Here is a 26,105-nt window from a genome sequence, read left to right on the forward strand (position 1 = left end):
CTGCATCCTGAATGGTCTCCTGAGCACCATCAGGAGAAATACCTGAGTCCAGAGCCAGGATAACCCCTGAGCATCACCAGGTGGGTGATTCTAAAATCAGATTCACTGGCCTTCGAAGATGAGGTCACTCACAGAATCCCGCCTTCCTGCTTAGGTTTCAACGTCCGCCTGAGTGGCCAGGATGTGGGCCGCGGGACATTCAGCCACAGGCACGCCATGGTGGTCTGCCAGGAGACGGACGAGATCTACATCCCTTTGAACCACATGGACCCCAGTCAGAAGGGCTTCCTTGAGGTGGGCGTCTCCCACTGCGTGAACCCTGGTGCTGAGCTACTCTCCCGGTGATGCTTTTCTCTTTGGTGGGAGGGGTTCACACCCAGCGGTGCTTGGGGGTTCCTCCAAGCAGGCGTTCCTGATCATGTTTAGGGAACCCTACGGTCCTGGGGACCAAACTTGAGCATGAGCTCCGGCCTCTCCTCAACCCGATTTCGCTTATTCTGAAAGGGACTCTTTCAGCCCCCACCATCTTTCTCTCTTCCTCTGTCTTTCCCACCTTTGCCCCACTGAGAGAACAAGCAGTCCTCCTCCTCAAGGACAGCGGCCTTGACTGGAAACCCAGTCCTCACCCTGCCCCTCTGTCCTCCGAGAGCCTCGTACAGATGTGGTGCCCCCACCCCAACTTCCGAACCCTTTCTGTTTGACACCCCCCCCATGTCACCTGATGCCACAGGTCAGCAACAGTCCATTGTCTGAGGAGGCGGTGCTGGGGTTCGAGTACGGGATGAGCATCGAGAGCCCCAGCCTGCTGCCCCTCTGGGAGGCCCAGTTCGGCGACTTCTTCAATGGGGCCCAGATCATCTTTGACACATTCATCTCTGGAGGTGGGTGTTGGCTTCGGGGGCAGAGGTGGGGGCAGCCTGCCCAGGGCCGCAGCCTCCCAGGGGCAGGTGTATGAAGCGGGGTCATGGGGGGCCTAGAGATCTGGAGCATGGACTTTGCATGCAGCGGGGAGCCCTGGATTTAAACTCTGGCACTGCATGGTCTTAAGAGCACTGAGCCAGTAGTCCCTGGGCAGCAAAGCAAGGAGAGTGAAGCACCCTGGAACTCAGAACTCCTGCCTCGGATTTCATCCCTGGCGTGCATGGTCTCTGGCACTGCGATAGCCCCCTGAGAGCCCTACCAGGCGGGAGTGGAGCTGCTGCTGAGACTCTCTGTCCCACACTGCAGAGTTGGGGGTGGCCCTGCAGACGCTGCTTAGGGATCACTCCTGGCAGTGCTTGGGGAACCCAATGGGGTGCCGGGCCCCAAACTGGGCTTGGCCAAAGGCAGGACGAGCGCCCTGCCCACCCTGCCATCTGGTGCGCTCCTGTCTCCCTTACCCTGACCATCACTTACAAAAGCAGTGCCAGTCGAGTGCTAGGACGGCGGGCAGGGTGCTTGCCTGGCACACGGCTGACCCGGCTTTGATCCCGTCATCACATGTGGTCCCCTGAGCCCTGCCAGGACTTATCCTTGAGTGTGACCCTCTGCCCGCCCCCCAAACCCATAACTGGCTCACAGCAACCCTTCAGGTTGAGTGCATGGCGACACCTCCCCTGGCCTTCTGCCTCGTTTTCTGGTGGCCATCCTGGGGGTGGGGTGCGCACCTCCATCCTGCCTAGGCTCGTGGCCTCTACGCCTCTGTGGCGGGAGGACGAGAAGTACCTTGAGGAGCCAGACCCACCCGGCTGGGCTGTCGGGCAGCCGGTGCCCTGCTGGGACCTTGGCCTGTGACCTCAGGGGGGCTGTCCACTTCCTCTGCCGTCTGCTCGAGGGCCCCAGCACCCTCGCTCCAGAGTTCTGGGTGGCAGCGTGGGCGCTCTCTGGCCCCGTGGGTGTGTCAGGGAGCGCGTCCTGCGTGCACCGGCCTGGCAGCGTCCTGTGTGTTGCAGGCGAGGCCAAGTGGCTGCTACAGAGCGGCATCGTCATCCTGCTCCCCCATGGCTATGACGGGGCTGGCCCTGATCACTCGTCCTGCCGCCTGGAGCGCTTCCTGCAGGTGTGCCCAGCCCCTCTGTCCACCCCCTGGCCCCACCCTGCCCCGGAGCCACCTGTCCTGCGGCGGTTCCGTCCGCAGCCCGCTTTGCCCTCGCCCAGGTGAAACTGGCTTCTCCTGGCACGATGTCAGACTGGGCTGGCCTGTGCTGCCCGCTGCCTGTCTCATCCAGATGTGTGACAGTACCGAAGAGGGAGTGGACGGAGACACAGTGAACATGTTCGTGGCCAACCCCACCACCCCGGCCCAGTACTTCCACCTGCTCAGGAGACAGATGGTCCGAAACTTCAGGAAGCCCCTGATTGTGGCTGCCCCGAAGATGCTGCTGAGGTTCCCCGTGAGTAGGGAAGGAGGAGCCCACGCCGGTATGGGGGGGTGGGGGGTGGGGGGCGTGGCCCCCGCCCACAGCTGCACACCACCCTTCCTCCCTCCTCCCTCCCTCCTCCTCCTAATTTTCTCCCTCCTTCTTTCCTCCTCCCTCCCAAATACCCGAGCTCCTCCTCCTTCCTTTGTCCCTTCCCTCCTTCCTCCCTCCTCCCTCCCTCCTCCTCTTCTTTCTTCCTCCATCTTTCTTCCTTCCTCCTTTTCTTCCTTCCGTTCTTCCTCCCTACCCCCCTCCTTCCTTCCTTCCTTCCTTCCTTCCTTCCTTCCTTCCTTCCTTCCTTCCTTCATCCTCCTTCCCTCCCTTCTTCCCTCCCTCCCTCTCTCTCATTTTCTATCCACATCTGCTGGTGCTGAGTGACTGCTGTTTCTGTGCTCTGGGGTCACCTCTGCTGGTACTCAGGTGACCTATGCAGTTCTGGGGCTCAAGCTGGGCTCAAGACAAGCGCAGTGCCTGCTGGACTGTGTCTCTGGCATCCCCCCACCCCTGGCCTTTTCAGCCTTCCAGGAAGAGCTGGCAAATAGGCCTCTCTCTCTTCACTGCCTTGAGGGCAAGACCAGCCAGTATTGGCACTCTGGGATCCTGGCGGTCTGAGCATACATTTTATTTTGGGGGGGGGGATAAAATATTTTTATTTAGGGAATCTGAAAAGGGAATGAAGGAGAGAGAGAGAAATATCCAAGCCCATACAGTGAAAGGAATTGCATGGGGCTAGAGAGGTAAATATAGCGGGTAGGTACAGGCCTGATACCACACATGGTCCTCTGAACCCATCATGCTGTGGCCCCTGAGTGCAGCGCCAGGAGTAAGCCTGAGAACTGCCAGGTCTTAAGAACAAAAGGAATCACGAATCCTGCATGGAGATCCGGACTGCCGGGCAGGGATGTGCTTGAACATGAGCCCATTTTATGGAAAAGCCTTAAAGTCTAAAGGGCCTGAGCACCATGTGTTGCCGTGCAAGCTGGGGGTTTATTCTGATAGAGAACTGTGGCTTTGCTCATCTTCTAGAAAATCTTTAGTTCCTTTTTTGGTGACTGATCAGTTGCATTTGGTAATGTCTCAAAAGGCATGATGTAATAACCCGGGAGCTTCATGCCATGAGGCTTTAAAGGGATCTTTGCCCCTACTTTACCTGCACCAAGTGTTCCATGTACAGTGTATTTTTTTTTCTTTTTGGGTCACACCCAACAATGCACAGAAGTTACTCCTGGCCCTGCACTCAGGGAATCCTGGTGGTGCTCAGGGGACCATATGGGATGCTGGGAATCGAACCCGGGTTGGCTGCGTGCAAGGCAAACCCCCTACCTGCTGTGCTATTGCTCCAGCCCCCTACAGTGGTTTTTTTTTTTTTTTTTTGCTTTTTGGGTCACACCTGGCGATGCACAGGGGTTACTTCTGGCTCTGCACTCAGGAGTTACTCCTGGCGGTGTTCAGGGGACCATATGGGATGCTGGGAGTCGAACCCGGGTCGGCCGCGTGCAAGGCAAATGCCCTACCCACTGTGCTATCTCTCCAGCTCCCCGTGTATTTTTTTGAATAATAAAAATATGTGACTTTTCAAGCAACTTCGGTCAAGCTAATAAATACCGCAAGGCATAAGCCTGTTCCATCTGTAGTGCCTTGTTTCACCTTTGCACAAGACCCTTAATTTGGATGGACAGTCATTCTTTACCTTCAACTGGATGCTGTTTCCCAACTGACAAGTCCAGGCTTGTCGGGATCACACGCTGTGGGTCCCAGGAGACCCAGAGTGTGTCCTTGAGATTGGCTTTCGGGCACCTAGAAGTACCACAGCACATTCCAGAGAGGTGGATGCCCCCTGCCCCCTTCCTCCCCTTGCATGGTCTTTCCGCATTTAACTCTGTCGCACTGAAACGCAGTGTTAGGCCTAAGTTCAAGTGAAAAATGACTACAGGAAATACATGCATTCAGGAATTTTTTTTTTCTTTTTGGGTCACATCCGGCGATGCATAGTGGTTACTCCTGACTCTGCACTCAGGAATCACTCCTGGTGGTGTTCAGGGGACTATATGGGATGCTCGGAATCGAACCCAGGTCATCTGCGTGCAAGGCAAATGCCCTACCTGCTGTGCTATTGCTCCAGCCCCAGCATTCAGGATATATATATATTTTTTTTTCATTCAGGATATTTTTAATTTGTGTGTATGTGTGTGTGTGTGTGTGTGTGTGTGTGTGTGTGTGTGTGTGTGTATGAGTTGAAACCTGGAGGTACATGGGGGAGGGGAGTCACACCTGGCAGTGTTTGGGGGCCGGACCCCCTGGGGCTTCCATGCACAAAGCCTGTGCTCCAGCCCTTGCCCTGCTGGCACCTAGAAAGTTGATTCTGTTCTTGGTTTTGCTTTTGGGGCTTTGTTATTATTTTTGGTCCTGGTGATGGAACCCAGCATCTCCATCCTCAGAATCACTGTGCTGGACAGCTGGGCCATCCTCCCCAGGTGCTGGATGGCTGGGCAGCCTCCCCTGGCCTGAATAGTCTTCACTGTAATTACAGAGCTAGACCAAAGGCCACGGGTTGAAATCTCGGAGGAGCCGTTTTATTCTGAAGTGTCTCAGAGTGGTGGTGTCTAGAACAACACCGGGGTTCAGTGTAGATGTTTACTTAGGGTCCAGGCGGGGGCTGGGCCTCATTTCTTGCTAAGAGACCCCAACACACCAGGCTGGCTTAGCTCTCTCTGTGGCTGACACATGGCTTCCCCCACCCTGTAGGCGGCTGTGTCGACTCTTCAAGAAATGGGCCCAGGAACGACGTTCAGCCCAGTCCTCGGGGACTCTTCCGTGGACCCCAGCAAGTAACTCAGTTCTTCTGTCTTCTCTCTGTAGGGATATCCCAGAGGGGGCCCGAGTGACCTAGGGGCCCCGTGTGCTCCTAGCTGGTGGGAAGGGAGGGGGTTAGCTTCAGGGGTTCATGATGCTACGTTTGACATAACCCCACATGTGCTTACATTGATGGGCCCCAAGCCCAGGGCCCCAAAGCTGCCCATCAGTGAAGCATTTAACCCCGCGGGGAGCATTCCTGTTCTGGCGCAAGGCTAACTTGCCACCCGCGGCAGGGTGAAGAGCCTGGTGTTCTGCTGCGGCAAACACTTCTACGCCCTGCTGAAGCAGAGGGAGACCCTGGAGGCCAGGAAGCAGGAGGTGGCCATCATCCGGGTGGAGGAGCTCTGCCCCTTCCCGCTGGACGCGCTACAGCAGGAGATGCGCAAGTACCCCCAGGCCCGAGGTGAGGCCTCCCGCTGACCCTCCTGTCAGTCTCCCCTTCTCGCAGCAGGTGCCCCTCGTTCTTGTGGGGACGGGTTGGGCCGCACACTGGGAGACAGTGCGGGTGCCCGTGAGGGCGAGAGGCCAGCCAGCTCAGGGCCAGGGCACACCCAAGTGGCTGAGCATTGACTCTGTCACTGTTACTCATGTGGCCAGAGGTCACTGGGGGGCCCCCAGGTCACCTAAGCGCTGCTCGAAAGGTGCCCCCTGCACTCCTGCAAAATAAAGGCCAGCAGTAAGAGGCCCAGATAATCCAGTCCCTCCAGAATGTGCCAAAGATACGAGTGGGCCCTGGCCCTGGGTCAGGATGGTGCGTACCATGCCAGGTTGGCGAGGCCGAGCTCCGAGAGCGCGTGCCTGGTCTGCACCCCAGGGCACTAGGCCCGCCTGCGCATTCTTGCAGCGTGTTTGTGGTGCAGGAGTTGGCTGCAGGGGCTTGAACGAACTTGCTTCTTTCCTAGATTTTATCTGGAGTCAGGAGGAACCTCAGAACATGGGTCCATGGTTCTTCGTTTCCCCGAGGTTTGAAAAACAACTGGCCTGCAAGGTATAAAAGCCCTCCCTCCCTCCCTCCCTCCCTACTTCCCTCTCTCCTTCCCACCCCCTCCTCTCTCATGTCAGTGTGAGTCTGTGTGTCTGTGTATATGTGTATGGTGAGGGGGTGGGAGTTCTATTTCTTCCGGAATGCAAACGAATGTACCAATGCCCTGTTATCAGTCCAGCTCTTTTAAAGATCATCAGTCCAGTTCTTTTAAAGATCATCAGTCCAGTTCTTTTAAAGATAAACTAAGACACAAAAGCTCATTGAAGGGTGACTGTCTAGGGAGCTACACATTCCAGCATCATGTTAAAGCTAACTTCTGCTTAAAAAGATGAAAGCCCTGACCCCCCCTCCCGCCCCGCTCCGCCAGCACCCTCCCCTGCTCAGTCCCCCCACCCCACCCTAGGATCCCTGCCCTACAGCTCTCCCTCCAGGCCCTTCCCACCAACTCCGCCACCCCTTTCCTGCCCCCTGACACCCGCCCCTCCACACACACACACACACACACACACACACACACACACACACACACACACTAGCCTACTAGCCTGCTCACATCCTGGTTCGCAGATCATTTTCGGGGCCTTTGCGGCTGAGTTCTCAGTAGGAGAATTGTGTATTTCCTAATGTATTAGGCTCAAATCCTTTCCACATTTAAATCGTTACAAGTTAGGATTTGCCACAGCTAAACCCAAAAAGTCGACACATTTATGTAACAGTAAGACATATTTGGGGGGGGGTGCTGGAGTGATAGCACAGTGGTAGGGCATTTGCCTTGCATGCGGCTGAGCCGAGTTCGAATCTCAGCATCCCATATGGGCCCCTGAGCACCGCCAGGAGTAATTCCTGAGTGCAGAGCCAGGAGGAACCCCAGAGCATCGGTGTGACCCAAAATGCAAAAAATAAAAAGACATGGGGGGGGGGTTGAGCCCTGTTCCCAGCCCCACCAGGTGTGGCCCCTACAGCACTGTAGCATTGTAGCACTGTCTTCCCGTTGTTCATTGATTTGCTCGAGCAGGCCCAGTAATGTCTTCATTGTGAGACTTGTTGTTACTGTGTGTGGCCCCTACAGAGTCTTTAAAAAACTGAATAGTATAAAGTCAAGTACCTGTCTCTGCTGCTGGTGCCTGGAATTTCGCTAGGTTCAGCTGGTTATGGACCTCTAGCCAACGCACTCCGTGTAACTCGCGGTTTATCTGAAAGGGTGATGGACGGATCTAGAAGCTAAGAGGAGGGGGCGCACTTCCTGTGGGGAGAGACTTCTGTTCAGATGGCAGTGCCATCGGTTTCCTCTCTGGCCCACCCACAGCTGCGCCTCGTGAGCCGGCCCTCCTTGCCCACCCCCCGCCGTGGGAATCGGGACCGTCCACCAGCAGCAGCACGAGGCAGTTCTCAAGAAGACATTTGCTTGAGGCCCGCGGAAGGCAGCCTCCTCCAGACCCCTGAGATGCTGCCCTGCCGCCCTCCGGTTCCTGAGACACACATGGTGGGATCGGGAGGTCAGATGAACCCGACGTGCATAGCTCACGTTGTGAGAAGCCGACTCCCACCCCACGGCACCCTCAGACATCCAAGGATGTGTGTTAGACAGCTGCGCCACCATCTGGATTTTTGTGACTCCCCCTCTCCCTCCCCACCCCCCCCATTAAGTGCATATGCCCTGGAAAAGTTCTCTCGCTGGGAGTTAGGCCTGTTGATTAACAGCATCACCTCTTGATTTGTTTGATGCATTTCACTTTTGATCATTTTTCACTTTATCCAAATCCTGTGATGACTGTGATTTCCATCGGGTGTTTGCCTGCCTCTGAGAACAGTGTCTCAGGAATGCCGTTGCCAAGTTCCCTCTGTCCAGATTGGTGTCAGTTGTCTTGCCCATTCCTCTTCAACACAGGTCCCGGTGACTGTGACTCAGAGGAGTATCTCTTACCCTGCGTCACAAGTTGAGAAGTTTTAGCTGCAATGAACTTGATTTGGGGGCAGCTGCACTGGCATCGTTTTTCCTGAATCACTATCGCAGTGCTAGCTAGAATGTTCCCTGGGTTCTGGGTGTCTGATGTGGGGATGCAGCCTTTGCTTACCCCGTCTCGCCTCTAAAATTCCATGTTTACAGACGGTATGGAAGGAACACTGTGACGGCAGAACTTCCCCAAGTCAGGAGCTGGGGGATTTTTTGAGATCATCAACCTACCTCCTTAATCTAAAATTAAGCTCACGGAAGCATTAGTGAGCAGCTCCACACCGTGCCTTCCCTTGGTGCTACAGGAGCCGGCCCACCTCCCACTCTGCTACTGTGACTCAACAGTTCTCAGAAATGAGGGGCAGGGTGGGCCCAGAAACACCCACTCTGCCCCTCAGAGTCCGTGTCTAGGCCCTGTGTCTGGTTGACAATGGGCACCAGCAGATTCACAAACCCAGCTCTTAAACACACGCTTAGCGTGTTGATCGACCACCTCTGTCATCTTCACATCCTTTTTCTTGCCTTGGGTATCCCCCCTCTGTCGCTTTATAAATCAGAGAACTGATGACATGCCACTTGGGTAACTATAATCACACATGTTGATTGAGAATGATTATCAATGTTGTCTATTGAACTAGAAATAAAAGCACTGTCCATTTTTTGCAGCTCTCCGTTTCTGAAATTAAAAATATTTCAGAAGTCTTAAGTCATTCCAAAGGAAGTAGAAGGCTGGAGAAATAATACAGTGGTGGCCAACCCAGGTTCCATCCCCTGCACCCTGCATAGTCCCCCAAGCCCCACAAGGAGTAGGTCCGAAGCACTGCCAGAACCCAATCAAAAAACAGTGCTTAATTATTTAGAGCAGCTTCCCGTGATCTTTTATTTATTTATTTATTTGGTCCCCCAAGCAGCGCTCAGGAAGGGGGCGGGGTCCGAAGCCGTGATGCTCCGGTTGAGTGAAACTCACGGGGTTTGTAATTTTGTGTCGGTACCCGCCCACTTATCCTCCTGCCTTCCAGCGACTGGGCGCGGGGACCCTCCTGCAGAGCGGTCAGCGGCTGGCGTCGGCCCGGGCTTAACCGCGCGCTGGAGGCGGGAGGCCCGGGGTCTCCTCGCGGTCGGGGGGACAGTCCAGCCCGAATATCTTGCTTGAGCCCCGATCAGAGCATCAGGGCAGAACCCTGGGTCTGGTGGCCGCAGTCACCTCCGGGAAGGGGCAGGTGGACGCGGGGGTCCGTGTGTGCGTCCGCCGGCGCGGGGTGGGGGGGCTCTGCAGACGGGTGGGCGGCGCGGGCCGGGCTGCGTCCGGGGGGCCGCACTCGGCTCCGCTTGGCGAGGCTGCGAAGGGACAGCGCTCCCGAGGGGACACTGCTAAGAGGTCAGCTCGGGGCCCCGGAGAGAAGGACAGGTTTGGGTGGCCGCGGTTCGGGAGGGTCCGCCAGGCCCCGGGACCGCGGGACGCAGCCTAGGGAAGCGCCGGCGGTGGCCATAGCAACGCGGGGGGCGTCGACTGCGGCGCAAGGCCGGGGAAGGCGCCCGGGGGCGGGACCCGTGGGAGGGTCACGTGTCTGGGCGGAGCCTGGCGGACGGAGGGTCACGTGCCGGGGAACGGGGAAGGAGGGACTAGGACTCAGCAGCCGGGCGGATCACGTGGTGGGGCGGGCCCGGCGGGCGGCGGGTCACGTGGTGGGGCGGAGCCTGCGGCGCCGGCCGGAGCGCGTCTGGAGCGGGATCCGGGAGAAGCTACGCTGACGCCGCGGCCCCGCGCCCGGCCGTCCCCGCCGCCGCCGCCATGGGCAGTGAGTCGCGGCGGCACGGCCGGGGTGTGGGCGCGCGGGCGGGCGGGCGCGGGGCCTGGGCCGAGGCTGCTCCCGGCTCGGCGCTCGCCCGCCCGCGCGCGCGCCGGCCGAGGCCGGGGACAGGCGGGCCCGAGGGGGGGGGGCGGGAGCAGCGGGGCCGCCCCCGCGGCTCTTCCCGGCCGTCTCGGGGGGCTCTGCCGCGGGCTTGAGGGCCTAGCCCGGACCCTCGGGGCCACGCCGAACCCGGGCTGGAGCATCACTTGCAGCATCGGGCCCGGGCGGGAGCATCCCTGGCAGCTGGGCCGGGGCAGGAGCATTCCTGGCAGCGGGGCCGGGGCTGGAGCATCTCTGGCCGCGCGGCCTGGGCTGGAGCATCCCTGACAGCGGGGTCCGGGCTGGAACATCACTTGCAGCATCGGGCCCGGGCGGGAGCATCCCCGTGCATCGGGGCCGGGGCTGAAGCAGCACTTGCAGCATCGGACCCGGGCTGGAGCATCCCTGGCAGCTTCGGGCCCGCGCCGGAGCATCACTTGCAACGCGGCTGCTCCAGAGATGCTCCTCGGTGGAGCCTGGCTCGCGAGGGAGCGGGAGGAGGGATGCAGGAATGGGGTCTGTCCGAGGCGGGCGGGGTGGGGGGGGGGTGCGTCAGCATCGTATCAGGCCACCGGCCAGCGGTAGGAGGGGGATTTCTCGGGCCAGTGCAGACACGGTTCTCCCCTTGTCACTGTAGAAGGCCAGGAGGAATCTGCCCATTGTGCCTTCCCGAGATAACATCTGTCCTTAAAGGACCTTGCTTGGCCTCTTGTACATCATAGCAAGTGGTCTGGGAGAACAGAACCTTACAGTGAAAGGTATAGGTCATCCCCCCGACCCATATCATGGCACGCGGAACATCCCTCTGTCTTGGAGGAGTAGTGACCAAGTGGAGCAGAGGGGGTCTGCTTGGGGTGCTTTCTGGGGAAGCCCATTCATTCCGTGATACCGCTCAGGGATGCATTTCGGTCTTGGTCGTTTTGAATTGGTCCTTCTGCAGTTCTAGCCCATTTCCTCTTGCGTTTCCCTCATCTTCCTCCCTGATGGCTTCTGTTTCCTCCTGCTATGGTTGTTATACTGCATTTGCTCTTTTCTTGGCTGCGTTGGGACTTGAACCCAGAGTCTGCTGCAAGGCACTCACCTCACCTGTCTGGAAATGAGCTGCACCCCAGACAGTTGCTCTCTGACCTGGTGTAATGAGGCTCCTTGGATTCCTTCTTTTATGGATTCATAAAAATGTTGGATACAAGCAGGGGAGAGCAAAATCATGGGGAAATCTGTATTCCTTTACTTCTGCTGATTCGTCCTTAAATCTCTTCGATTTTTCCATCCTTATTTCTCTTTTGTGTATTTGAAATTGGAAAGCATTATAATTTATTTGGAGGTGGGGTTGGAAAAAATTACAAGAAGAAAGCATTGGTATTTGATTCTATGAAAAAATAATGTCTCTTTTTAAAACCTTTTCACAGGGACATTTATTTATTTATTTTGCAGTTAAATTTTTAGAAGTTATCAAACCTTTCTGTGCAGTTCTACCAGAAATTCAGAAACCTGAAAGGAAAGTAAGTATAACATTTTTATGATGTCAGGGGTAACTAAATGATTTAGCATGATGAGCTAGTAAGAGTGATTTACTTTAACCCTTTTCTGGTTAAAATGAAAAAACTTATCACCTGCTCCTTGCAAGAGGCACAAGTGAAAAAAACTAGTATGGACCAGCAGCCAGCAGCTCTCTTGTTTTCAGAAATGATGATTCTCAATACTTTTTTTTTTTTTTCTTTTTGGGTCACACCCAGCGTTGCACAGGGGTTACTCCTGGTTCTGCACTCAAGAATTACTCCTGGCAGTGCTCAGGGGACCATATGGGATGCTGGGAACCGAACCCGGGTCGGCTGCGTGCAAGGCAAACTCCCTACCTGCTGTGCTGTCGCTCCAGTCCCAGGGTTTTGTTTTATTTTGGGGGCCACATCTGGTATGGTGCTTAGGGAACCAGAGGTACTACTGGGAATTGAATTTGGGTTGGCTGCATGTAAGACAAATACCTTATATCTCTGGACCCAGAAATGACTTTGTCGTATTTTGAAGTCAGTCCAGTGTTAGAGGGAGCCTTTATAACAGCTGAGCTAGGAGTGAGCCTAGTGTGTGTGATTAGCTGGACCAGTGAGTAGACTTTCATAGAAAGGAATTGCAGTTGACTAAGTTGGCCCCTCCCATCTCTTGATTTTTTTTTTCAATGTGAAACTATAATGCATTGAGAATACACTGTAACCAAATCATCCTTCCTCAAATTTTGGGGTGAGAACAACTTTTTGGAGCTAAGACACATCTGAGTAGTATTACTTACCCCATGCTGGCCAGGGGTCAGGTATTCTTCTACCTGTACTTTAAATTTGCCAGGAAACTAACAGGAATAAGGATCTGAAAATGATAAAGGCTTTTATCAAACTTAGTGCGTATTCACTTTTTTTCCTATGGACTTTTGGGCCACACCCAATGTTACTCAGGGGTTACTCGTGGCTCTGCACTCAGGAATTACTCCTGGTGGTGCTTGGGGGATCATATGGGATGCTGGGGATTGAACTTGGGTTGGCTATGTGCAAGGTAAGCAGGCTGCCTGCTGTACTTTTTCTCGAGTCCCACTGTTTTGATTTTTCCCTGACCGGTCTTTATTTCCTTTAGTTTGTAAGGCTAGTGGTTCCCGTTGGTGTCCTGCCTCCGGGAACTGCCTCCTCGTGGCCTGGGACTGCCCCTCTCCCAATCTGACTGGGTCAGCATGCCTTACCCGCGATGCTCATGCCCTTTTCAGTGAACACAGTACACTGTACCGAAGAGTCTGCTCTTTAAGTCACTTAGTTCTCCTTCACGTCGGAGTCGGTGCCAAGAGCACTGTCTGGACCTGTTCTTGGTGTTGGCCCTTTCCAGGTTTTGAGGATCCTTTCCTGTGCTTCCTCTGCAGATCCAGTTTCGAGAGAAGGTCCTCTGGACTGCTATCACTCTCTTCATCTTCCTAGTATGTTGTCAGGTATGTGAGCCTCACAGTAAGTACGCGTGCGTTGTTCTCCGACAGCTTTGTTGTTATGGTGAGAAGTGCGTTTCTGTGGAAGGAATGTATTTACTGAACTGTTGGTGCCCGGAGCTCCTCTCACCGTGGCTGGACCTGGGGCTCCTGCATGCGGCCACGCATCCCACCCTCCACGCATCTCCGTGGCCATTCTGAGCATTATTAATCTTTCTCATTTGAGTGACAGCGTGTGTGTCTTGCTCTGTTGGGGGCAGCATGGACCACACCCGGCAGTGCTCAGAGATGGTACCTGCCCCTTGTTCATTAGGGACCTGGCAGTGCTTGGGACCACAAGTGCCAGGGATCCAGCTCGTTTGGTGGGTGCAAGGGAAGAGCCTTACCCTCTGCTCCTCAGGCCCTCTGGCGTGCTTCCCCCCCCCCCCCCCCCATGGTTTACTTGTGCTTTGAACAGTTTGTCTCTTTGTGGTGCTTGGAATTAAGACCCATGGCGTCCTGGGGCCGGAGTGATAGTACAGCAGGTAGGGCATTTGCCTTGCACGCAGCCAACCAGAGTTCAATCCTTAGCATTCTGTATGGTCCCCCAAGCACTGCAGGAATAATTCCTTAGTGCAGAGCTAGGAGGAACCTCTGAGCATCACTGGGTGTGACCCCCCCCCCCCCCCAAAAAAAAAGGAAACAATCCATGGCCTTCCTCCCAAGTCAGGATCCTGGCTGTGAGTACTCTTTCTTTTGGTTTTCCATTAATGATCTGTATGTCTTTCTCCCTCCTTCCCTGGAGTTTTTTTTTCTTTAGAATTAGGATGATAGGTTTGATAGGTTTTATATATAAAATTGTTAAATCTTTGACATATTTATTGCTTCACACCCCTCACCCCCAACACACATACCAGTTTTTATGTTGTATATAACGTTTTCCTCATTATCACGTCTTAGTGTGTATTTCAGTGTTACAGAAAGCCATGATCAGGAACATTAGGGCTCTGCTGTGATGGTAAATTTAATCATGCTTTTGAGTAAAAATTTCCCAGACATTAAGTCCATACAACGATAAAAGCTTGGGGCCAGAGTGATAGTCCAGCGGGTAGGGTCCCTGAGCCCTGCTTGGAGTTATTCTCGAGCCCAGAGACACGAGTAAGCCTTGAGCACTGCTGGGTGTGGCCCCCAACAACAAAAGCTTGACCTGCTGACATTACAGAGTTGTGTGGATTAAATTAGATCATGTAGGTGAAAGTATTTTTAAATTTGTGTCAGAGGCTTTTTCTCTCAGGTGAAGCCCATATTTTCTCATTTCTCTCCTCACATTTCTCTAAGTAAATTCCTTTCAATAAAACCATTTTGCTTCACTAAAAAGTAAAAGAGGTACATGTTAGGTGTGTATGTATGTGCATGTATGTCTGGTGTGTGTGTGTGTGTGTGTGTGTGTGTGTCACACCTGACAGTGCTCAGGGGTTACTCCTGGCAGTGCTCAGGAATTACTTCTGGGTGGTGCTCGGCCGGTCATATGGGATGTCCAGAATCGAACCCCGGTTGACCGCGTGCATGGCAAATGGCCTACCTGTTGTACTATTGCTCTGGCCCTGTTAGGTAGTTTTAAAGAATTATATTAGGAAGCTCTAAGGCACACTCTCGGGAAAACCAAATACATCATTTCACAGTGAAATGATAGGATCATTAAAGTATTTTACTTTTGTACTTAGTTTACATTTTTGTTTTGTTTCAGTTTTGGGTCAACACCCGGCAGTGCTCAGGGCTTACTTTTGGTTCTGCACCCAGAAATTATTCCTGGCAGGCTTGGGAGACCGTATTGGGTGCTGTGGATCGAACCCAGGTTGGCCACGTGCAAGGCAAACACTTAATCTGCTGTGCTATTGCTCTGGTCCTAAAACTGTTGAATGACCAGGGAGAGAGAACTTTTATTTTTTATTTAATTTAATTTATTATTATTATTATTTTTGCTTTTTGGGTCACACCTGGCGATGTATAGGAGTTACTCCTGACTTTGCACTCAGGAGTTACTCCTGGTGGTGCTCAGGGGACCATATGGGATGCTGGGAATCGAACCCGGGTCGGCCACGTGCAGAGAGAGAACTTTTAAAATAAAGAAAAGTAGGAAACAAGAGTTATTGATCATATTCCAATTACCTATTTTAAAAATTTTAAAACATTATAGGGATTCCCCTCTTTAAAAATATCAGGCGCCAGAAAGAGAATATTAGGGTTAAAGTACTTGCCTTGTACACAGCTGACCGGGTTTGATCCTGGCACTTTATACAATTCCCAGAACACAGCCAGAAAGGAGTAATTTGTGAGCACAGGGCCAGGAGTGAGTCCTGAACCCTGCTAGGAATGACCTCCCCAATCCCACCAAAGCAACTGTGTGTGTGTGTGTGTGTGTGTGTGTGTGTGTGTGTGTGTGTGTGTGTTCCTGGGCTGAACAGGATTGAACCGTCGGGCAGGTTAATTCTCTATATTGCTCGATGCCTGGATCGCCCCCTCCTGGTGTGAAAGTAGACACATCTCCAGGGAGTGAGGCTCTAGGCCACAGGAGTCAATGCTTCACGTGGCTGAGACAGGAGCAGTTCTCCTTGTCACTTACTTGGTCATCTGCAGTCCCATATGTGCAGTGTGACTGACCTTGGCTGTCCTTAGCATCCTCAGCATTGCAAAAGTCCTTTTAGGACTACCATGCAAAGATTCTATTTACCAATAGGAGTATGTTTTTCTTTTTAAAAAGTGGCATCATTGGTTTACAGTGTTAAGGAATCTCAGGGGGTTAGTGTCACATACACCTCTGTGTGGTGCTCACTCCTTTCCACCCTGCGGCACTGGGCTTGGGGACGGGGCCGTTCCCTGTGCTCAGGAACCCTGTCAGGGAGCGAGAGCCAGCTGTTTGTGTGCCGGGCACCTTAGCCCTGTGAGCTCTCTCACTCCCCAGGGAGTAGTGTCACAGATTGCGGTAAAGAGACATGAAACGTGATGTCTTCAGCCATTTTGAAGAGTACTGCTCAGTAGAGCTAAGTATATTCACATTCAGAACCCTTTGCAACCTCCCACACCTAGGGCAGTTTCACTGGTGACATGTTGCAAGCAGTGTGTATTTTCCTCTAAGGACCTTTAAGTATTTGTTACTTTAAGTACTTGTTTGTTACTTGGGAACCTGGAAGTGTTTTCTTTTGGGGAGGAGGTGCTCTCAGCGCTGCGTATGGGGCGCGGGTGCTGGACAGTCCATGCTTGGCCCATTGATGTGATGGTGCTTGGACACAGTGGTGCTCAGAGGGCCGTACAGGCCAGTTACACAGTTCCCCAAGGCGCTGTGCCTAGTAGCAATACACAGTGAGTCCAGGCCCTAGTTGGCCTCTGCATGCCAGGCGTGTGCTCATATCCTCAACCATCTCCCAGTACTTGAAGTAGAGTGGGCTGTTGAGAGTAGGTGGTTGTGTGTTGCAGCCTTGAGGGGAATGCATTATGAATGCAGGGCAAGCTTGATTTGTGTTATGCGTCTGGGTAAAGTATTTTCTGGAATATTCCAGATACCACTGTTTGGAATCATGTCATCGGATTCTGCAGATCCTTTCTACTGGATGAGAGTCATTCTTGCATCCAACAGAGGTATGAGCTGCTTTTTTTTTTCTCTCCCTGTACCTGACCAGATGTCGGATACACCTGAAGGTGTGCAGGGAGGGAAAGCACTATCACTGGAACTTCCTGCCTAAGAGGCTGGCCCGGACATGGTTCCCCCAAGGGCACTGTACCTAGTCGGGATGCACAGTGCTTCCAGGTCGTCCTGGGTGCTGCCGAGTCATGCTGCTTTCAGGTGTTTCATCGCGGAAAGATGCCTGGGCTCACCTGTGCACTGAGTTCATAGGAAACCTCCGGCCATCGGTGGGCCCCCGGAGCTCAGCCTGAAGGGGTGGAGCTGGCCTCTGGGGTCAGCCGGACAGGGCGGTGGGACCTACAGCGCTGCTATAGTGAGAGGGCAAAGGCGCTTCCTGCATTAGTGAGTTGTGATCCCAGGTTTTGGGAAATCGTTGATTCTGCCCTTCCCTCCGACTGTCTGTTGCTGTTTCTGCAGTGACTGAGGGCCACACACACAGAAGCCACCCTCATGGTGCCAGAGGTACCACTTGTCAGTGCTTCTGGGACCCCACTGGGGCTTGCGGGCTGGTGCCAGGATCTGAGCTCCTGTCCTTACCAGCCTTGGAGATGATGGGGTTTAAGGTGTCGGGGTGATGTTCAGGTTTTTGGCAGTGCCTGGAGGTCAGCTCTGGGCCTCCCACCGAGGGGGCCGTGTGCAGGCCTGGAGCATCCAGAGTCTAGGAAGCACCTCGGCCCTGCGGTGGGTGTGTGCTGACAGGGAGCAGTGACCAGCGAGGCTGTTGAGTGGAAGGAAGGGGGAGGGGAGGGTGGGGAGATGGAGTGAGAGGAGTGGCGAAGCTTTCTGGCCTGTAGGAGGCTCCCTTCTTGTCTCTCCTTTCCATTGTAGGTTGGTTAGTATCATTGTCAACAGGGCCGTCACAATTCTGTCACACTTTTTGGACCTGTTTTGTTTCTCTTTCTGATTACCACAAGGTGTGTGGTTCACCCTAAAAAACAAAAGTTGTAACTTTTCTTTTCTGGTGTCATATGATGCTGGGGATCAAAATCAAAATCCTGGTGATGGGGCCGAAGTGAGAGAAGAGCTTGTCGGGATTTGCCCTCCACATGGCCAATCCAGGCTTGATCCCTGGCACCCAAAGTGGTCCCCCGAGCACTGTCAAAAGTGACCCCTGAGCACAGAGCCAGGAGTAGGCCCTGAGCACTGCTGGGTGTGGCCCTCCCCCAAAACAAAACCAGTGAATAAAAATAAAATTCCCAATGATAATTGGGAATATATTGTCCCCTGGGTTAGAGTTACTCCTAGCTCTGTGCTCAGGAGTGGGGGTGGGGGGACAATATGGGGTATATGGAGTGCTGGGGATAAAACCTGGGTTGACTGAGGCACTTGCCTTGCATGCAGCTGTCTCAGGTTCAATCCCCGGCATCCCATATGGTCCCCCAAAGCCACCAGGAGTCGTTCCTAAGTGCAGAGCCAGGAGTTAGCCCAGAACACTGTCAGGTGTGGGCCCCCCACTCCTTCCCCCCAATAAAGAGACGAAAGGGTGTTTTCAGGCATTAATGTTTAAGGAGTTGGTAATCTGACCCTGCGTTGGTCCCCAGCACTGGTATAGTGTCCCCACCCCTAGCCCCAGTTTGCTTGCTAGTGTTGAAGCCTGTGTTTGGGTGAACGTAGTCCAGGCCTGGGCTGGGTGAACCTGTATTTGCATCGGCAGAGCTGACCTTCCTGTCCTTTCACAGGCACTCTCATGGAGCTGGGCATCTCCCCGATCGTCACATCGGGGTTGATTATGCAGTTGTTAGCCGGAGCTAAAATCATTGAAGTTGGAGACACACCCAAAGATCGAGCCCTGTTCAATGGAGCCCAGAAACGTGAGCCGCCCCCAGCGCCGAGCTCCCCGTCCCGGCGGGTGCCTGGTGGCAGGGACGCCCCGAGGTGCCTCTGGTTGTAAGCGTGTGCCTCTCCCCATTCTCACCAGTGTTTGGTATGATCATTACCATTGGCCAAGCCATTGTGTATGTCATGACGGGCATGTACGGGGACCCCGCCGAGATGGGTGCTGGCATCTGCCTCCTCATCATCATTCAGGTAAGGAGCCCGCCCTGGTGGCCAGGGGCCCACAGTGGCCGTCTCTTCCTCTTCTGCAGGTCTTCTGGTGGTGTCTTTAGTTTTGAGTGATTTAATTGCATTTTGATCATCACCTGATATATAAACTTCTAACTTATTATGTAGAAAGTTCCAATCACCTGATATATCAACTTGTAACTTACTATGTAGAAAGTTTGATCTCTTAGAGCAGTTTCACTGTTTTGTTGTATGATGGATTACAGATCAGTGGTATTTCCTTGACTCTGGGAGGCATGTCTGACACACTTTCGTGTGTGCAGTGACTTCGTTCACCATCGCCTCCCCTCCAGAGGTGGCAGCTGTGTGAGTCAGGAGTTACATTGTGAGTTTGGTCACCGGACACATGTGTTCTTGTAACGTGTTTGGGTTTTATTACTGGCCAAAAATAAATAGATTTGTTACTGAAATGAAGTTTCATATATACACAAGCACAGAAAGATCAGACTAGGTATAAATATATCTAAATTTAAAGTAACTTGTTTTTGTAAGTAGAAAATAACATTTTGCTGTGCAAGTTATTATTGTTAATATTTTTTCTTAGGGTGTTCAAAGTAATGCTTTTACAATAATAACTACAGTTAGTGAAGTGGCATATAAGCAGACATGCATATAGCCTGGTTTTTAAAAATTGATGCTTAGGTATAGAATTTTTACAAATCTTGCTGTAACTTTTTTTTGCCTCGAATGTGGCACTTTTTAAAATCTCAGGGCTAGGATGAAGGAGACATTACTGGGGCCTGCTTGAGGCAACTGACAACTATCTTTTTTTACTTTAAAAAAAAATCTTATTTTTTTAGCTGCCATAACTATTTTAAAGGATGTCAAGTTTGGAAGATATTTCTCTCTTGTATAATCCTTTAAAAAATCAATTAAAGGGGCCAGAGAGATGGTATGGTGGGTGTAAGGTTTTACCTTGCACATGGCTGACCCTGGTTTGATCCCCAGCACTCCATATGGTCTCCCAAGCCCCGCCAGAAGTGATCCCAGGAGTCAGCCCTGAGCACTGCTGGGTGTGGCCCACCCATTCCCTGCCAAACCCCCACATCATGTAAAGAAGTAATCCGAGAATGTGTTGTGTGCAGCTCACCCTGCACTTTGGAAAGTGAAGCCCCATCACAGCCGGGACTAGCCCTCAAGCACTCTGGGTGTGGCTCCCACCCCTGCCTTCCCCCAGCAAAAAGATGTTTCTGTTAAAAACTGGCCATCAAGGTCCTATCTTGGGTCTCTTGGAAATGCCCCTGTCTTTTCCATAAGTTGTGATTATTTCAGAAAAAAGTTTTGAAATAGATGAAAGAATAAAAATCAGAAAAATGTTAAATAACAGCAAATTATTAGATTATTAGCACTGATACTGTGAAATCTGAAGCTCTCTCTGATTGGCAAGGTTGACTGTTACTCTTTTAATAAGAAACTTGCCACAGGAAGTTATTGATATAGAAAGTTAAGATCGCCGTCTCGTATAAAGAATTACAGATGAGCGGCGTTTCCTTGTTTCCTTGCTTTGACTATCACATAGGAATTGGAAGGTTGTTTTGCGAGCACCTCTTAAAACAAGGAGAGTCTTTGTCCAGGTGTTGGCTGGTGTCCCTGAGCCGGGGATGGCTTCTCTGGGAAGATGCCTGCCATTGCTGGTGGGCCGCAGGGTCTTGGGTGTTTTCCCTACAAGTTTGTTGGTCTTTCTCCTTCGAAAGCCCTGCGAGTCCCTAGCCCCCACAGCTAGAGCCGGAGAGGCTACAGGTGGGAGGCCCCTGAAGGCTCCCAGTGCCTCCTAGGGAGACCGCCCGCAGGTGTCACCTTTGTTGTGGTCTCTTAAATCACTCATTTTTTCAAATGTTAGAAGAGCTTTTAGGATAATTTGTAGCGTAAGACTTACCTAGTATTCTGCTGAGGATGTTATTTCGATTCTAATGGAATTTCATCTAGCTTATTCTGATTAAGTAAATGGACTTCTTAGGGGCCAGTTACGGATATCAGTTGGCACAAAATGGAGTTAAAAGGATTAAAGTTTTTTAATCAGTATGGGAATCCCAAGAACAGTTATAATCCAGTAACAAAACAGGCAAAAGGAATGAAATTTATGCTTTGCATAAATGCTGCTGTGTAAGTATCTGTGTTGTGGTTAATGTACAGGAAATTTTCAAAGTTTGATCTCAGAGTGTGGGGATCCTGGTAGCCCGATGCCACTGTTGGAGACGCCAGGGTTCCCCGAAGACGTGATGGGGGCTCACTTTAACATGGTTCTGAAGCTGTTACGTCGGCATTCCTCCCGCCCGTATTTCATTCACGTGGTCAGTGCTCAGCTAGTGAGTTGGGAAATGTAAACAGCCACGGTTAGAGTGAGGGCCACCGTGCACGCAGGCAGTAAAGGCCCCACCTGAGGGGTTTTCCTGCCTGCTTGAGCGAACTGAGTGACTGCATGTGGGGTGCACAGGTATCATTGTTCTAGCCGGGGAGATCATGTAAATTCCAGGTGTCTCATCCTCCTCATAGACTTTCATGCTTCCTGCTGTCTTCCATCTCATTTACTCCTTTAGAAAAACACCTCCTCGTTCAGATTTCTCTATAATTCCTTTCTCCCACCAAGTTTTCCCACATAGGACATAGGTGAATCGCTGAGGTGTCACGGACATGGGTCTGAATGGGGCCAGAGTGTTGGTTATGGAGGGATATGGCGTTGCCCAGGTGTCCCAGACAGTTGTTTAGTCAAGACTTAGGAAAATGCTTTTTGGTTGACTCACAGTTGGGGCTGAATTCCTGCACGATTGGGAATGTGTGCTTACTTTGTAATCGTGGGTGTCATGAAAGCTCAGTAAGTCCTAACTTCTCTCTTGTCTTGTTGAAGTGTCAACCTTGGTTTTCAGACAGGAAAGGATGGGCATGAGCTCTCTTAGAGATGGCGAGACTCGTTTTCTTCCGGTCCCGAGTCAAGTCAGACTCACGATGTAGACAAGTTAGGCTCTGTGCAACCATTGTAAAGGCAGTTAAGGGAAACACCACAAGGTAAGCTCACCCCTGCTGGGTACTGAGTGGCCCTTTCCTCCAAAGGGGCAGGGAGAAACGGCCAGGATGGGGGGCTTCTTGCTGGGAGGAGTGCAAGAGTGGAAAGCAGGGCCGGGGGAGGTGGGCTCCGGGGTACGGGCAGGAGCTCTGGCTGGCAGAGCCCTGGATTATTTCTGACGCATGCTTTTAACAGACCTGTCTTCTCCAGGAGGAAAATTAAGACTTTTCAGTTTCACAAGAGAGAATATTGCTGGAGGCCACCAGGGCTTATGCCCAGCTGTGCTTGGGAGACCATGTGACGCCAGGGACATTGAACCTTGGGCCCGCGGGTGCCCCTGGAAGGCTCTGCCCCAGTCCCCCTCAAGGGGCTCGTCTTATTTTTTTAAAATCATGAGCTTATGAACATGGTGAACATTCTTAACTGTCTGCAGGTTCACATTGTTTTGGTCACTCTGAGTATAGGATGCGTTCTTTCATTGTTTTACTTCACGTACATGCGCATTTATACTCTCCTTTTTGACTTATCCTGTAGATCTGTGACAAGCATCCATGACATGTGAAGGCTATATCTATTGCTTTAAAATGTATCAGTGTAGTTTGTGTATGTTCCTTCCCTCCCGGCAGGGTGCAGTTGCGTCTTGTTATTAGGATCCAACTGCCCTTTGGCTTACTCGGAGGGATCTGGAACGTGTCCCGTTTCCTGCTGTCATATTTGGCCAACCGTGAACACTTCTGTTCTGCTGAGCTTTCCAGTAGATGCTGGGAACATGGCACAGGAAACGGTCCAGACCCGATTGTAAATGCACCCGAGAGTTGGAATGTCTGCTTTTTAATGTCACTCGTTTCCAGTCCTCGATTGTCCAGAATTGGCTCTTGACTAAACTAAAGCTGTCGAAAGACGCAGCGTGGTCATGGTGATGCTGCGGCCCTAGGCTTAAGCCTCAGTGCCCACGAGGTGTCGGTGGGTGCCTCTGCCCCTCTCTGCTTCAGCTCACTTGCATTTCTTTCCCCACAGTTGTTTGTTGCTGGTTTGATTGTGCTGCTGTTAGATGAGCTGCTACAGAAGGGTTACGGCTTGGGGTCTGGGATTTCCCTCTTTATTGCCACCAACATCTGTGAGACCATTGTCTGGAAGGCCTTTAGTCCCACCACTATTAACACTGGCAGAGGTACATTGCGCAGTGACTTCCTGCACGAGTCTGGCTGGGTGTGTGCTGGAGAGGAATGTGGAGCGACGCTCGGGACGCCTGGTGGGGGGGGGGGTCGGCGGCAGAGACTCTGGGGGCATGAGCTGCTGATTCTGTGACAAAAGAGTCCTGCCTAAGTTTTGGCCTTTGCTGTTCATTCACGTTCTCCGAAGATGCAAACAGGTTTTTAAAAACCTCGCATGCTCAGTCAGGGCTGCGGAAACCATGGATTTGGCCAATGGCAGAGTCTCCAGGGAGAACCAGAGGGTAGCGATCCAGACTGACCATAGGGTGGTGTGGTCGGGGAGTCCTCCGCTTTGGCTGTGTCTGCTGGCACTGCAGTAGCTCCTCTGTTTGGGCGATGGATGTCCTTTTGCCTGTCCCATGCCCGTCCCCGCCGCTCTCCAGTGCCATCCCGAGCGTTTGCCCCGGTTAACATCTAAACTGACGCAGCCTTAAGAACAGAGCAGAGGTGGGTGTGACGATCTAGTCGAGTCACGTAAAGACATGCTTGATCAAGAAACATCGGCTTTTGATTCTAACATCTTTACTCTGCTTTGCTGCTCCTCCCCCTTCACTCGTTTTCCTTTCTTCAAAGGAAAGGGGAGACAAAGCACTGTGGTCTAAGTATCTGCTTTGGGTTACTCTCCCGTGGATTCTTTTTCAATCAAGAATCACTCGAGAAAATTGAAACTTGTAAAAAATACCAATTTTTTTTTTGCCTCTACTAGAAATCTTTTTATAGAAGCCCCACACATGGCTGTATCAGAACGTTAACCTGGATCGGTGGTGTTTAACTCGTATTTTTTTGCTGTGTTCTGAATTTCACGATTCTGTTTGACGTGGGGTGGCGCTGGGTGCAGAGTCTCCAGTGGCTGTCTCTCGGCTCTCCAGGTACCGAGTTTGAGGGAGCGGTCATTGCGCTGTTCCACCTGCTGGCCACCAGGACGGACAAAGTCCGGGCCTTGCGGGAGGCTTTCTACCGGCAGAACCTGCCCAACCTCATGAACCTCATCGCCACCGTGTTTGTGTTTGCAGTCGTCATCTATTTCCAGGTACTCGGAGGGCCGCCCTGGGGGTGGGAGGACACTGCCCTCTGCTGGAAAGAGGCTGTGGAAAAGCCGGAGTCTCTGACCGGCTGGTGTCCCATTCTCCCCGTCGCGCGTGACGCCCCCGCCTCTGGAGCAGAGCCGGGTCCTCTGCCTGCGGGCAGGGTCGAGGGGCCTCCTCAGCTTGACGCTCCCCTTCCTCCCGCAGGGGTTCCGTGTTGACTTGCCCATCAAGTCAGCCCGCTACCGAGGACAGTACAGCAGCTACCCCATCAAGCTCTTCTACACCTCCAACATCCCCATTATCCTGCAGTCCGCCCTTGTGTCCAACCTGTATGTTATTTCCCAGATGCTGTCTGTTCGGTTCAGTGGCAACTTTTTAGTAAATTTACTAGGACAGTGGGCCGTGAGTATTTTATTCGTTCATTCTAAGTATTTAAATGTATTGTACTTTGCATTTCATGGTGCTCCCCCTTCTGCCCACGTGTTGCTTAATTGTCCGGAGATCTCCCCTGATAATTCTTGGTCAGCTGGGCCGGCAGTGCTGGGTCAGGCCGACTCCAAGTGCTCGTCCTGACCCTGCGCTTCCTCCCACGAACCTTGTGGTTATTGTTTTAACTGAAAAAGGTGACAGAGAATTTAAACAGTTGTCCTGGCATTATCAGATTCACTTTGACCAGCATTTATTACTTACTGGAGATACTGGTGCGTGTTGGGCTGGAGAGAGGACTCACTGGGCTGAGCACATGTTTATATGCGGGGCCCAGGTTTGACCCCAGTACCGCTGGACTGATGCTAAGCACAGAGTGGGGCGGGGTGGGGGGGAGGGCTGAGCACTGACAGGTAGCATTACCCAAAACCAAAAGAAAAAAAAAACAAGCATTAGTGAGCATTGTAAAACGGAAATTGGCTAAGATCTTTTTATTATTTTGCTGTCTAAGAAACATCTCATGTAAGTCACCTTTGAGGCTGAAATCACAGTTGCTGTCATGGAAGGGATTTCCTGTCTGTAAACTCTCCACAGTCTAACAGGATTATTGAAAAGCAGTTTTGGGGCCGGCCGGGCTCAGAGGCACCTCGTGCTGCGAGGCCATGGTCCTACTTACTTTGCCCATCCCTGAACCTTCGCTCACTCACTTGCTGGTGGTGACTGGTGGTGACTTGGCCTCAGTCCACCTGGACAGGGCCCAGCACTGGTCACGGGATCCAGTAAGCTCTTGACTGCCACCGAGAGCTGCTCTGCACAGCAGCATCTCCCAAAGAAATCTGGCTCCTGGCCATTGTCCTGAATTGTTTGGCTGGAAGTCTGTCAGTCACCTGACCAGGGAGCATGTTATTCCCCACCCCCAGGACAAACTGTCACTGTCACTGTCATTGTCCTCCCATTGTTCATGGATTTGCTCAGCGGGCCCAGTAACTCTCCATTGTGAGACTTGTTGTTACTGTGTTTGGCATATCAAATATGTCACGGGTAGCTTGCCAGGCTTTGCCATGCAGGTGAGATACTCTCAGTAGCTTGCTGGGCTCTCCAAGAGGGGAGGAGGAATTGAACCTGGGTAGGCCAGGTCGGCCGCGTGCAAGGCAAACACCTTACCTGCTGTGCTATTGCTCCAGGACAAACTAAAAAAGAAACTAAGATCTTTTCTTCTTTTGAATAATATGTAGCTCTAGAATTTGTATTCCATCCTAGAATGATATTGTTTTAAAGCCATTCTGAAGTGATCATTCACTTTATGCTGCTATCTTTTTTTTTAATGCTATCTTTTGTATTTATTATAGGTCATCCATTTGTGCCATTACGAGTTTTTGGTTTTTTTTTTTAAGAATGTACTTTTTTACTTTTACTTTTTTTGCTTTTTGGGTCACACCTGGCGATGCTCAGGGGTTACTCCTGGCTCTGCACTCAGGAGTTACTCCTGGCGGTGCTCAGGGAACCATATGGGACGCTGGGAATCGAACCCGGGTCGCCCACCTGCAAGGCCAATGCCCTACCCGCTGTGCTATCTCTCCAGCCCCTGTTACAAGTTTTTTAAATGAAGATTTGACTACAGTTTAAAAGAATATTATCTTCAATCTTATTGAAGGAACTAGGAGTACCC

At 52.2% G+C, this 26,105-nt stretch overlaps 2 protein-coding genes across 3 annotated transcripts in view; both read left to right on the forward strand.

Annotated features, from left to right (window-relative positions):
- DHTKD1 (dehydrogenase E1 and transketolase domain containing 1) overlaps positions 1 to 7,755 on the forward strand; it is a 31,329-nt gene extending 23,574 nt beyond the window's left edge. Inside the window, 9 exon segments of the mRNA XM_056114700.1 lie at positions 155 to 294; positions 731 to 881; positions 1,932 to 2,038; positions 2,208 to 2,372; positions 5,145 to 5,227; positions 5,489 to 5,658; positions 6,158 to 6,243; positions 7,547 to 7,579; positions 7,581 to 7,755. Of these exon segments, the coding sequence (XP_055970675.1) occupies positions 155 to 294; positions 731 to 881; positions 1,932 to 2,038; positions 2,208 to 2,372; positions 5,145 to 5,227; positions 5,489 to 5,658; positions 6,158 to 6,243; positions 7,547 to 7,579; positions 7,581 to 7,649 (1,004 nt within the window). The 3' untranslated portion in view covers positions 7,650 to 7,755.
- The window catches only part of SEC61A2 (SEC61 translocon subunit alpha 2), a 257,743-nt gene that overhangs the window by 227,708 nt on the left and 3,930 nt on the right, over positions 1 to 26,105 (forward strand). Inside the window, exons 1-9 of one of the 2 annotated variants that reach the window (XM_056114701.1) lie at positions 9,860 to 9,993; positions 11,521 to 11,588; positions 12,983 to 13,048; positions 16,579 to 16,657; positions 18,383 to 18,514; positions 18,622 to 18,731; positions 22,786 to 22,939; positions 23,852 to 24,012; positions 24,215 to 24,412. In XM_056114701.1, the coding sequence (XP_055970676.1) occupies positions 9,987 to 9,993; positions 11,521 to 11,588; positions 12,983 to 13,048; positions 16,579 to 16,657; positions 18,383 to 18,514; positions 18,622 to 18,731; positions 22,786 to 22,939; positions 23,852 to 24,012; positions 24,215 to 24,412 (975 nt within the window). In that variant the 5' untranslated portion in view covers positions 9,860 to 9,986. Of the gene's footprint in view, positions 1 to 9,859; positions 9,994 to 11,520; positions 11,589 to 12,982; positions 13,049 to 16,575; positions 16,658 to 18,382; positions 18,515 to 18,621; positions 18,732 to 22,785; positions 22,940 to 23,851; positions 24,013 to 24,214; positions 24,413 to 26,105 lie in introns of those variants that run through there. The other variant, XM_056114702.1, reaches the window with a different exon arrangement.

Source organism: Sorex fumeus, unplaced genomic scaffold (genome assembly GCF_029834395.1).
Source record: "Sorex fumeus unplaced genomic scaffold, SorFum_2.1 ptg000026l, whole genome shotgun sequence".
Classification (NCBI taxonomy): Eukaryota; Metazoa; Chordata; class Mammalia; order Eulipotyphla; family Soricidae; genus Sorex; species Sorex fumeus.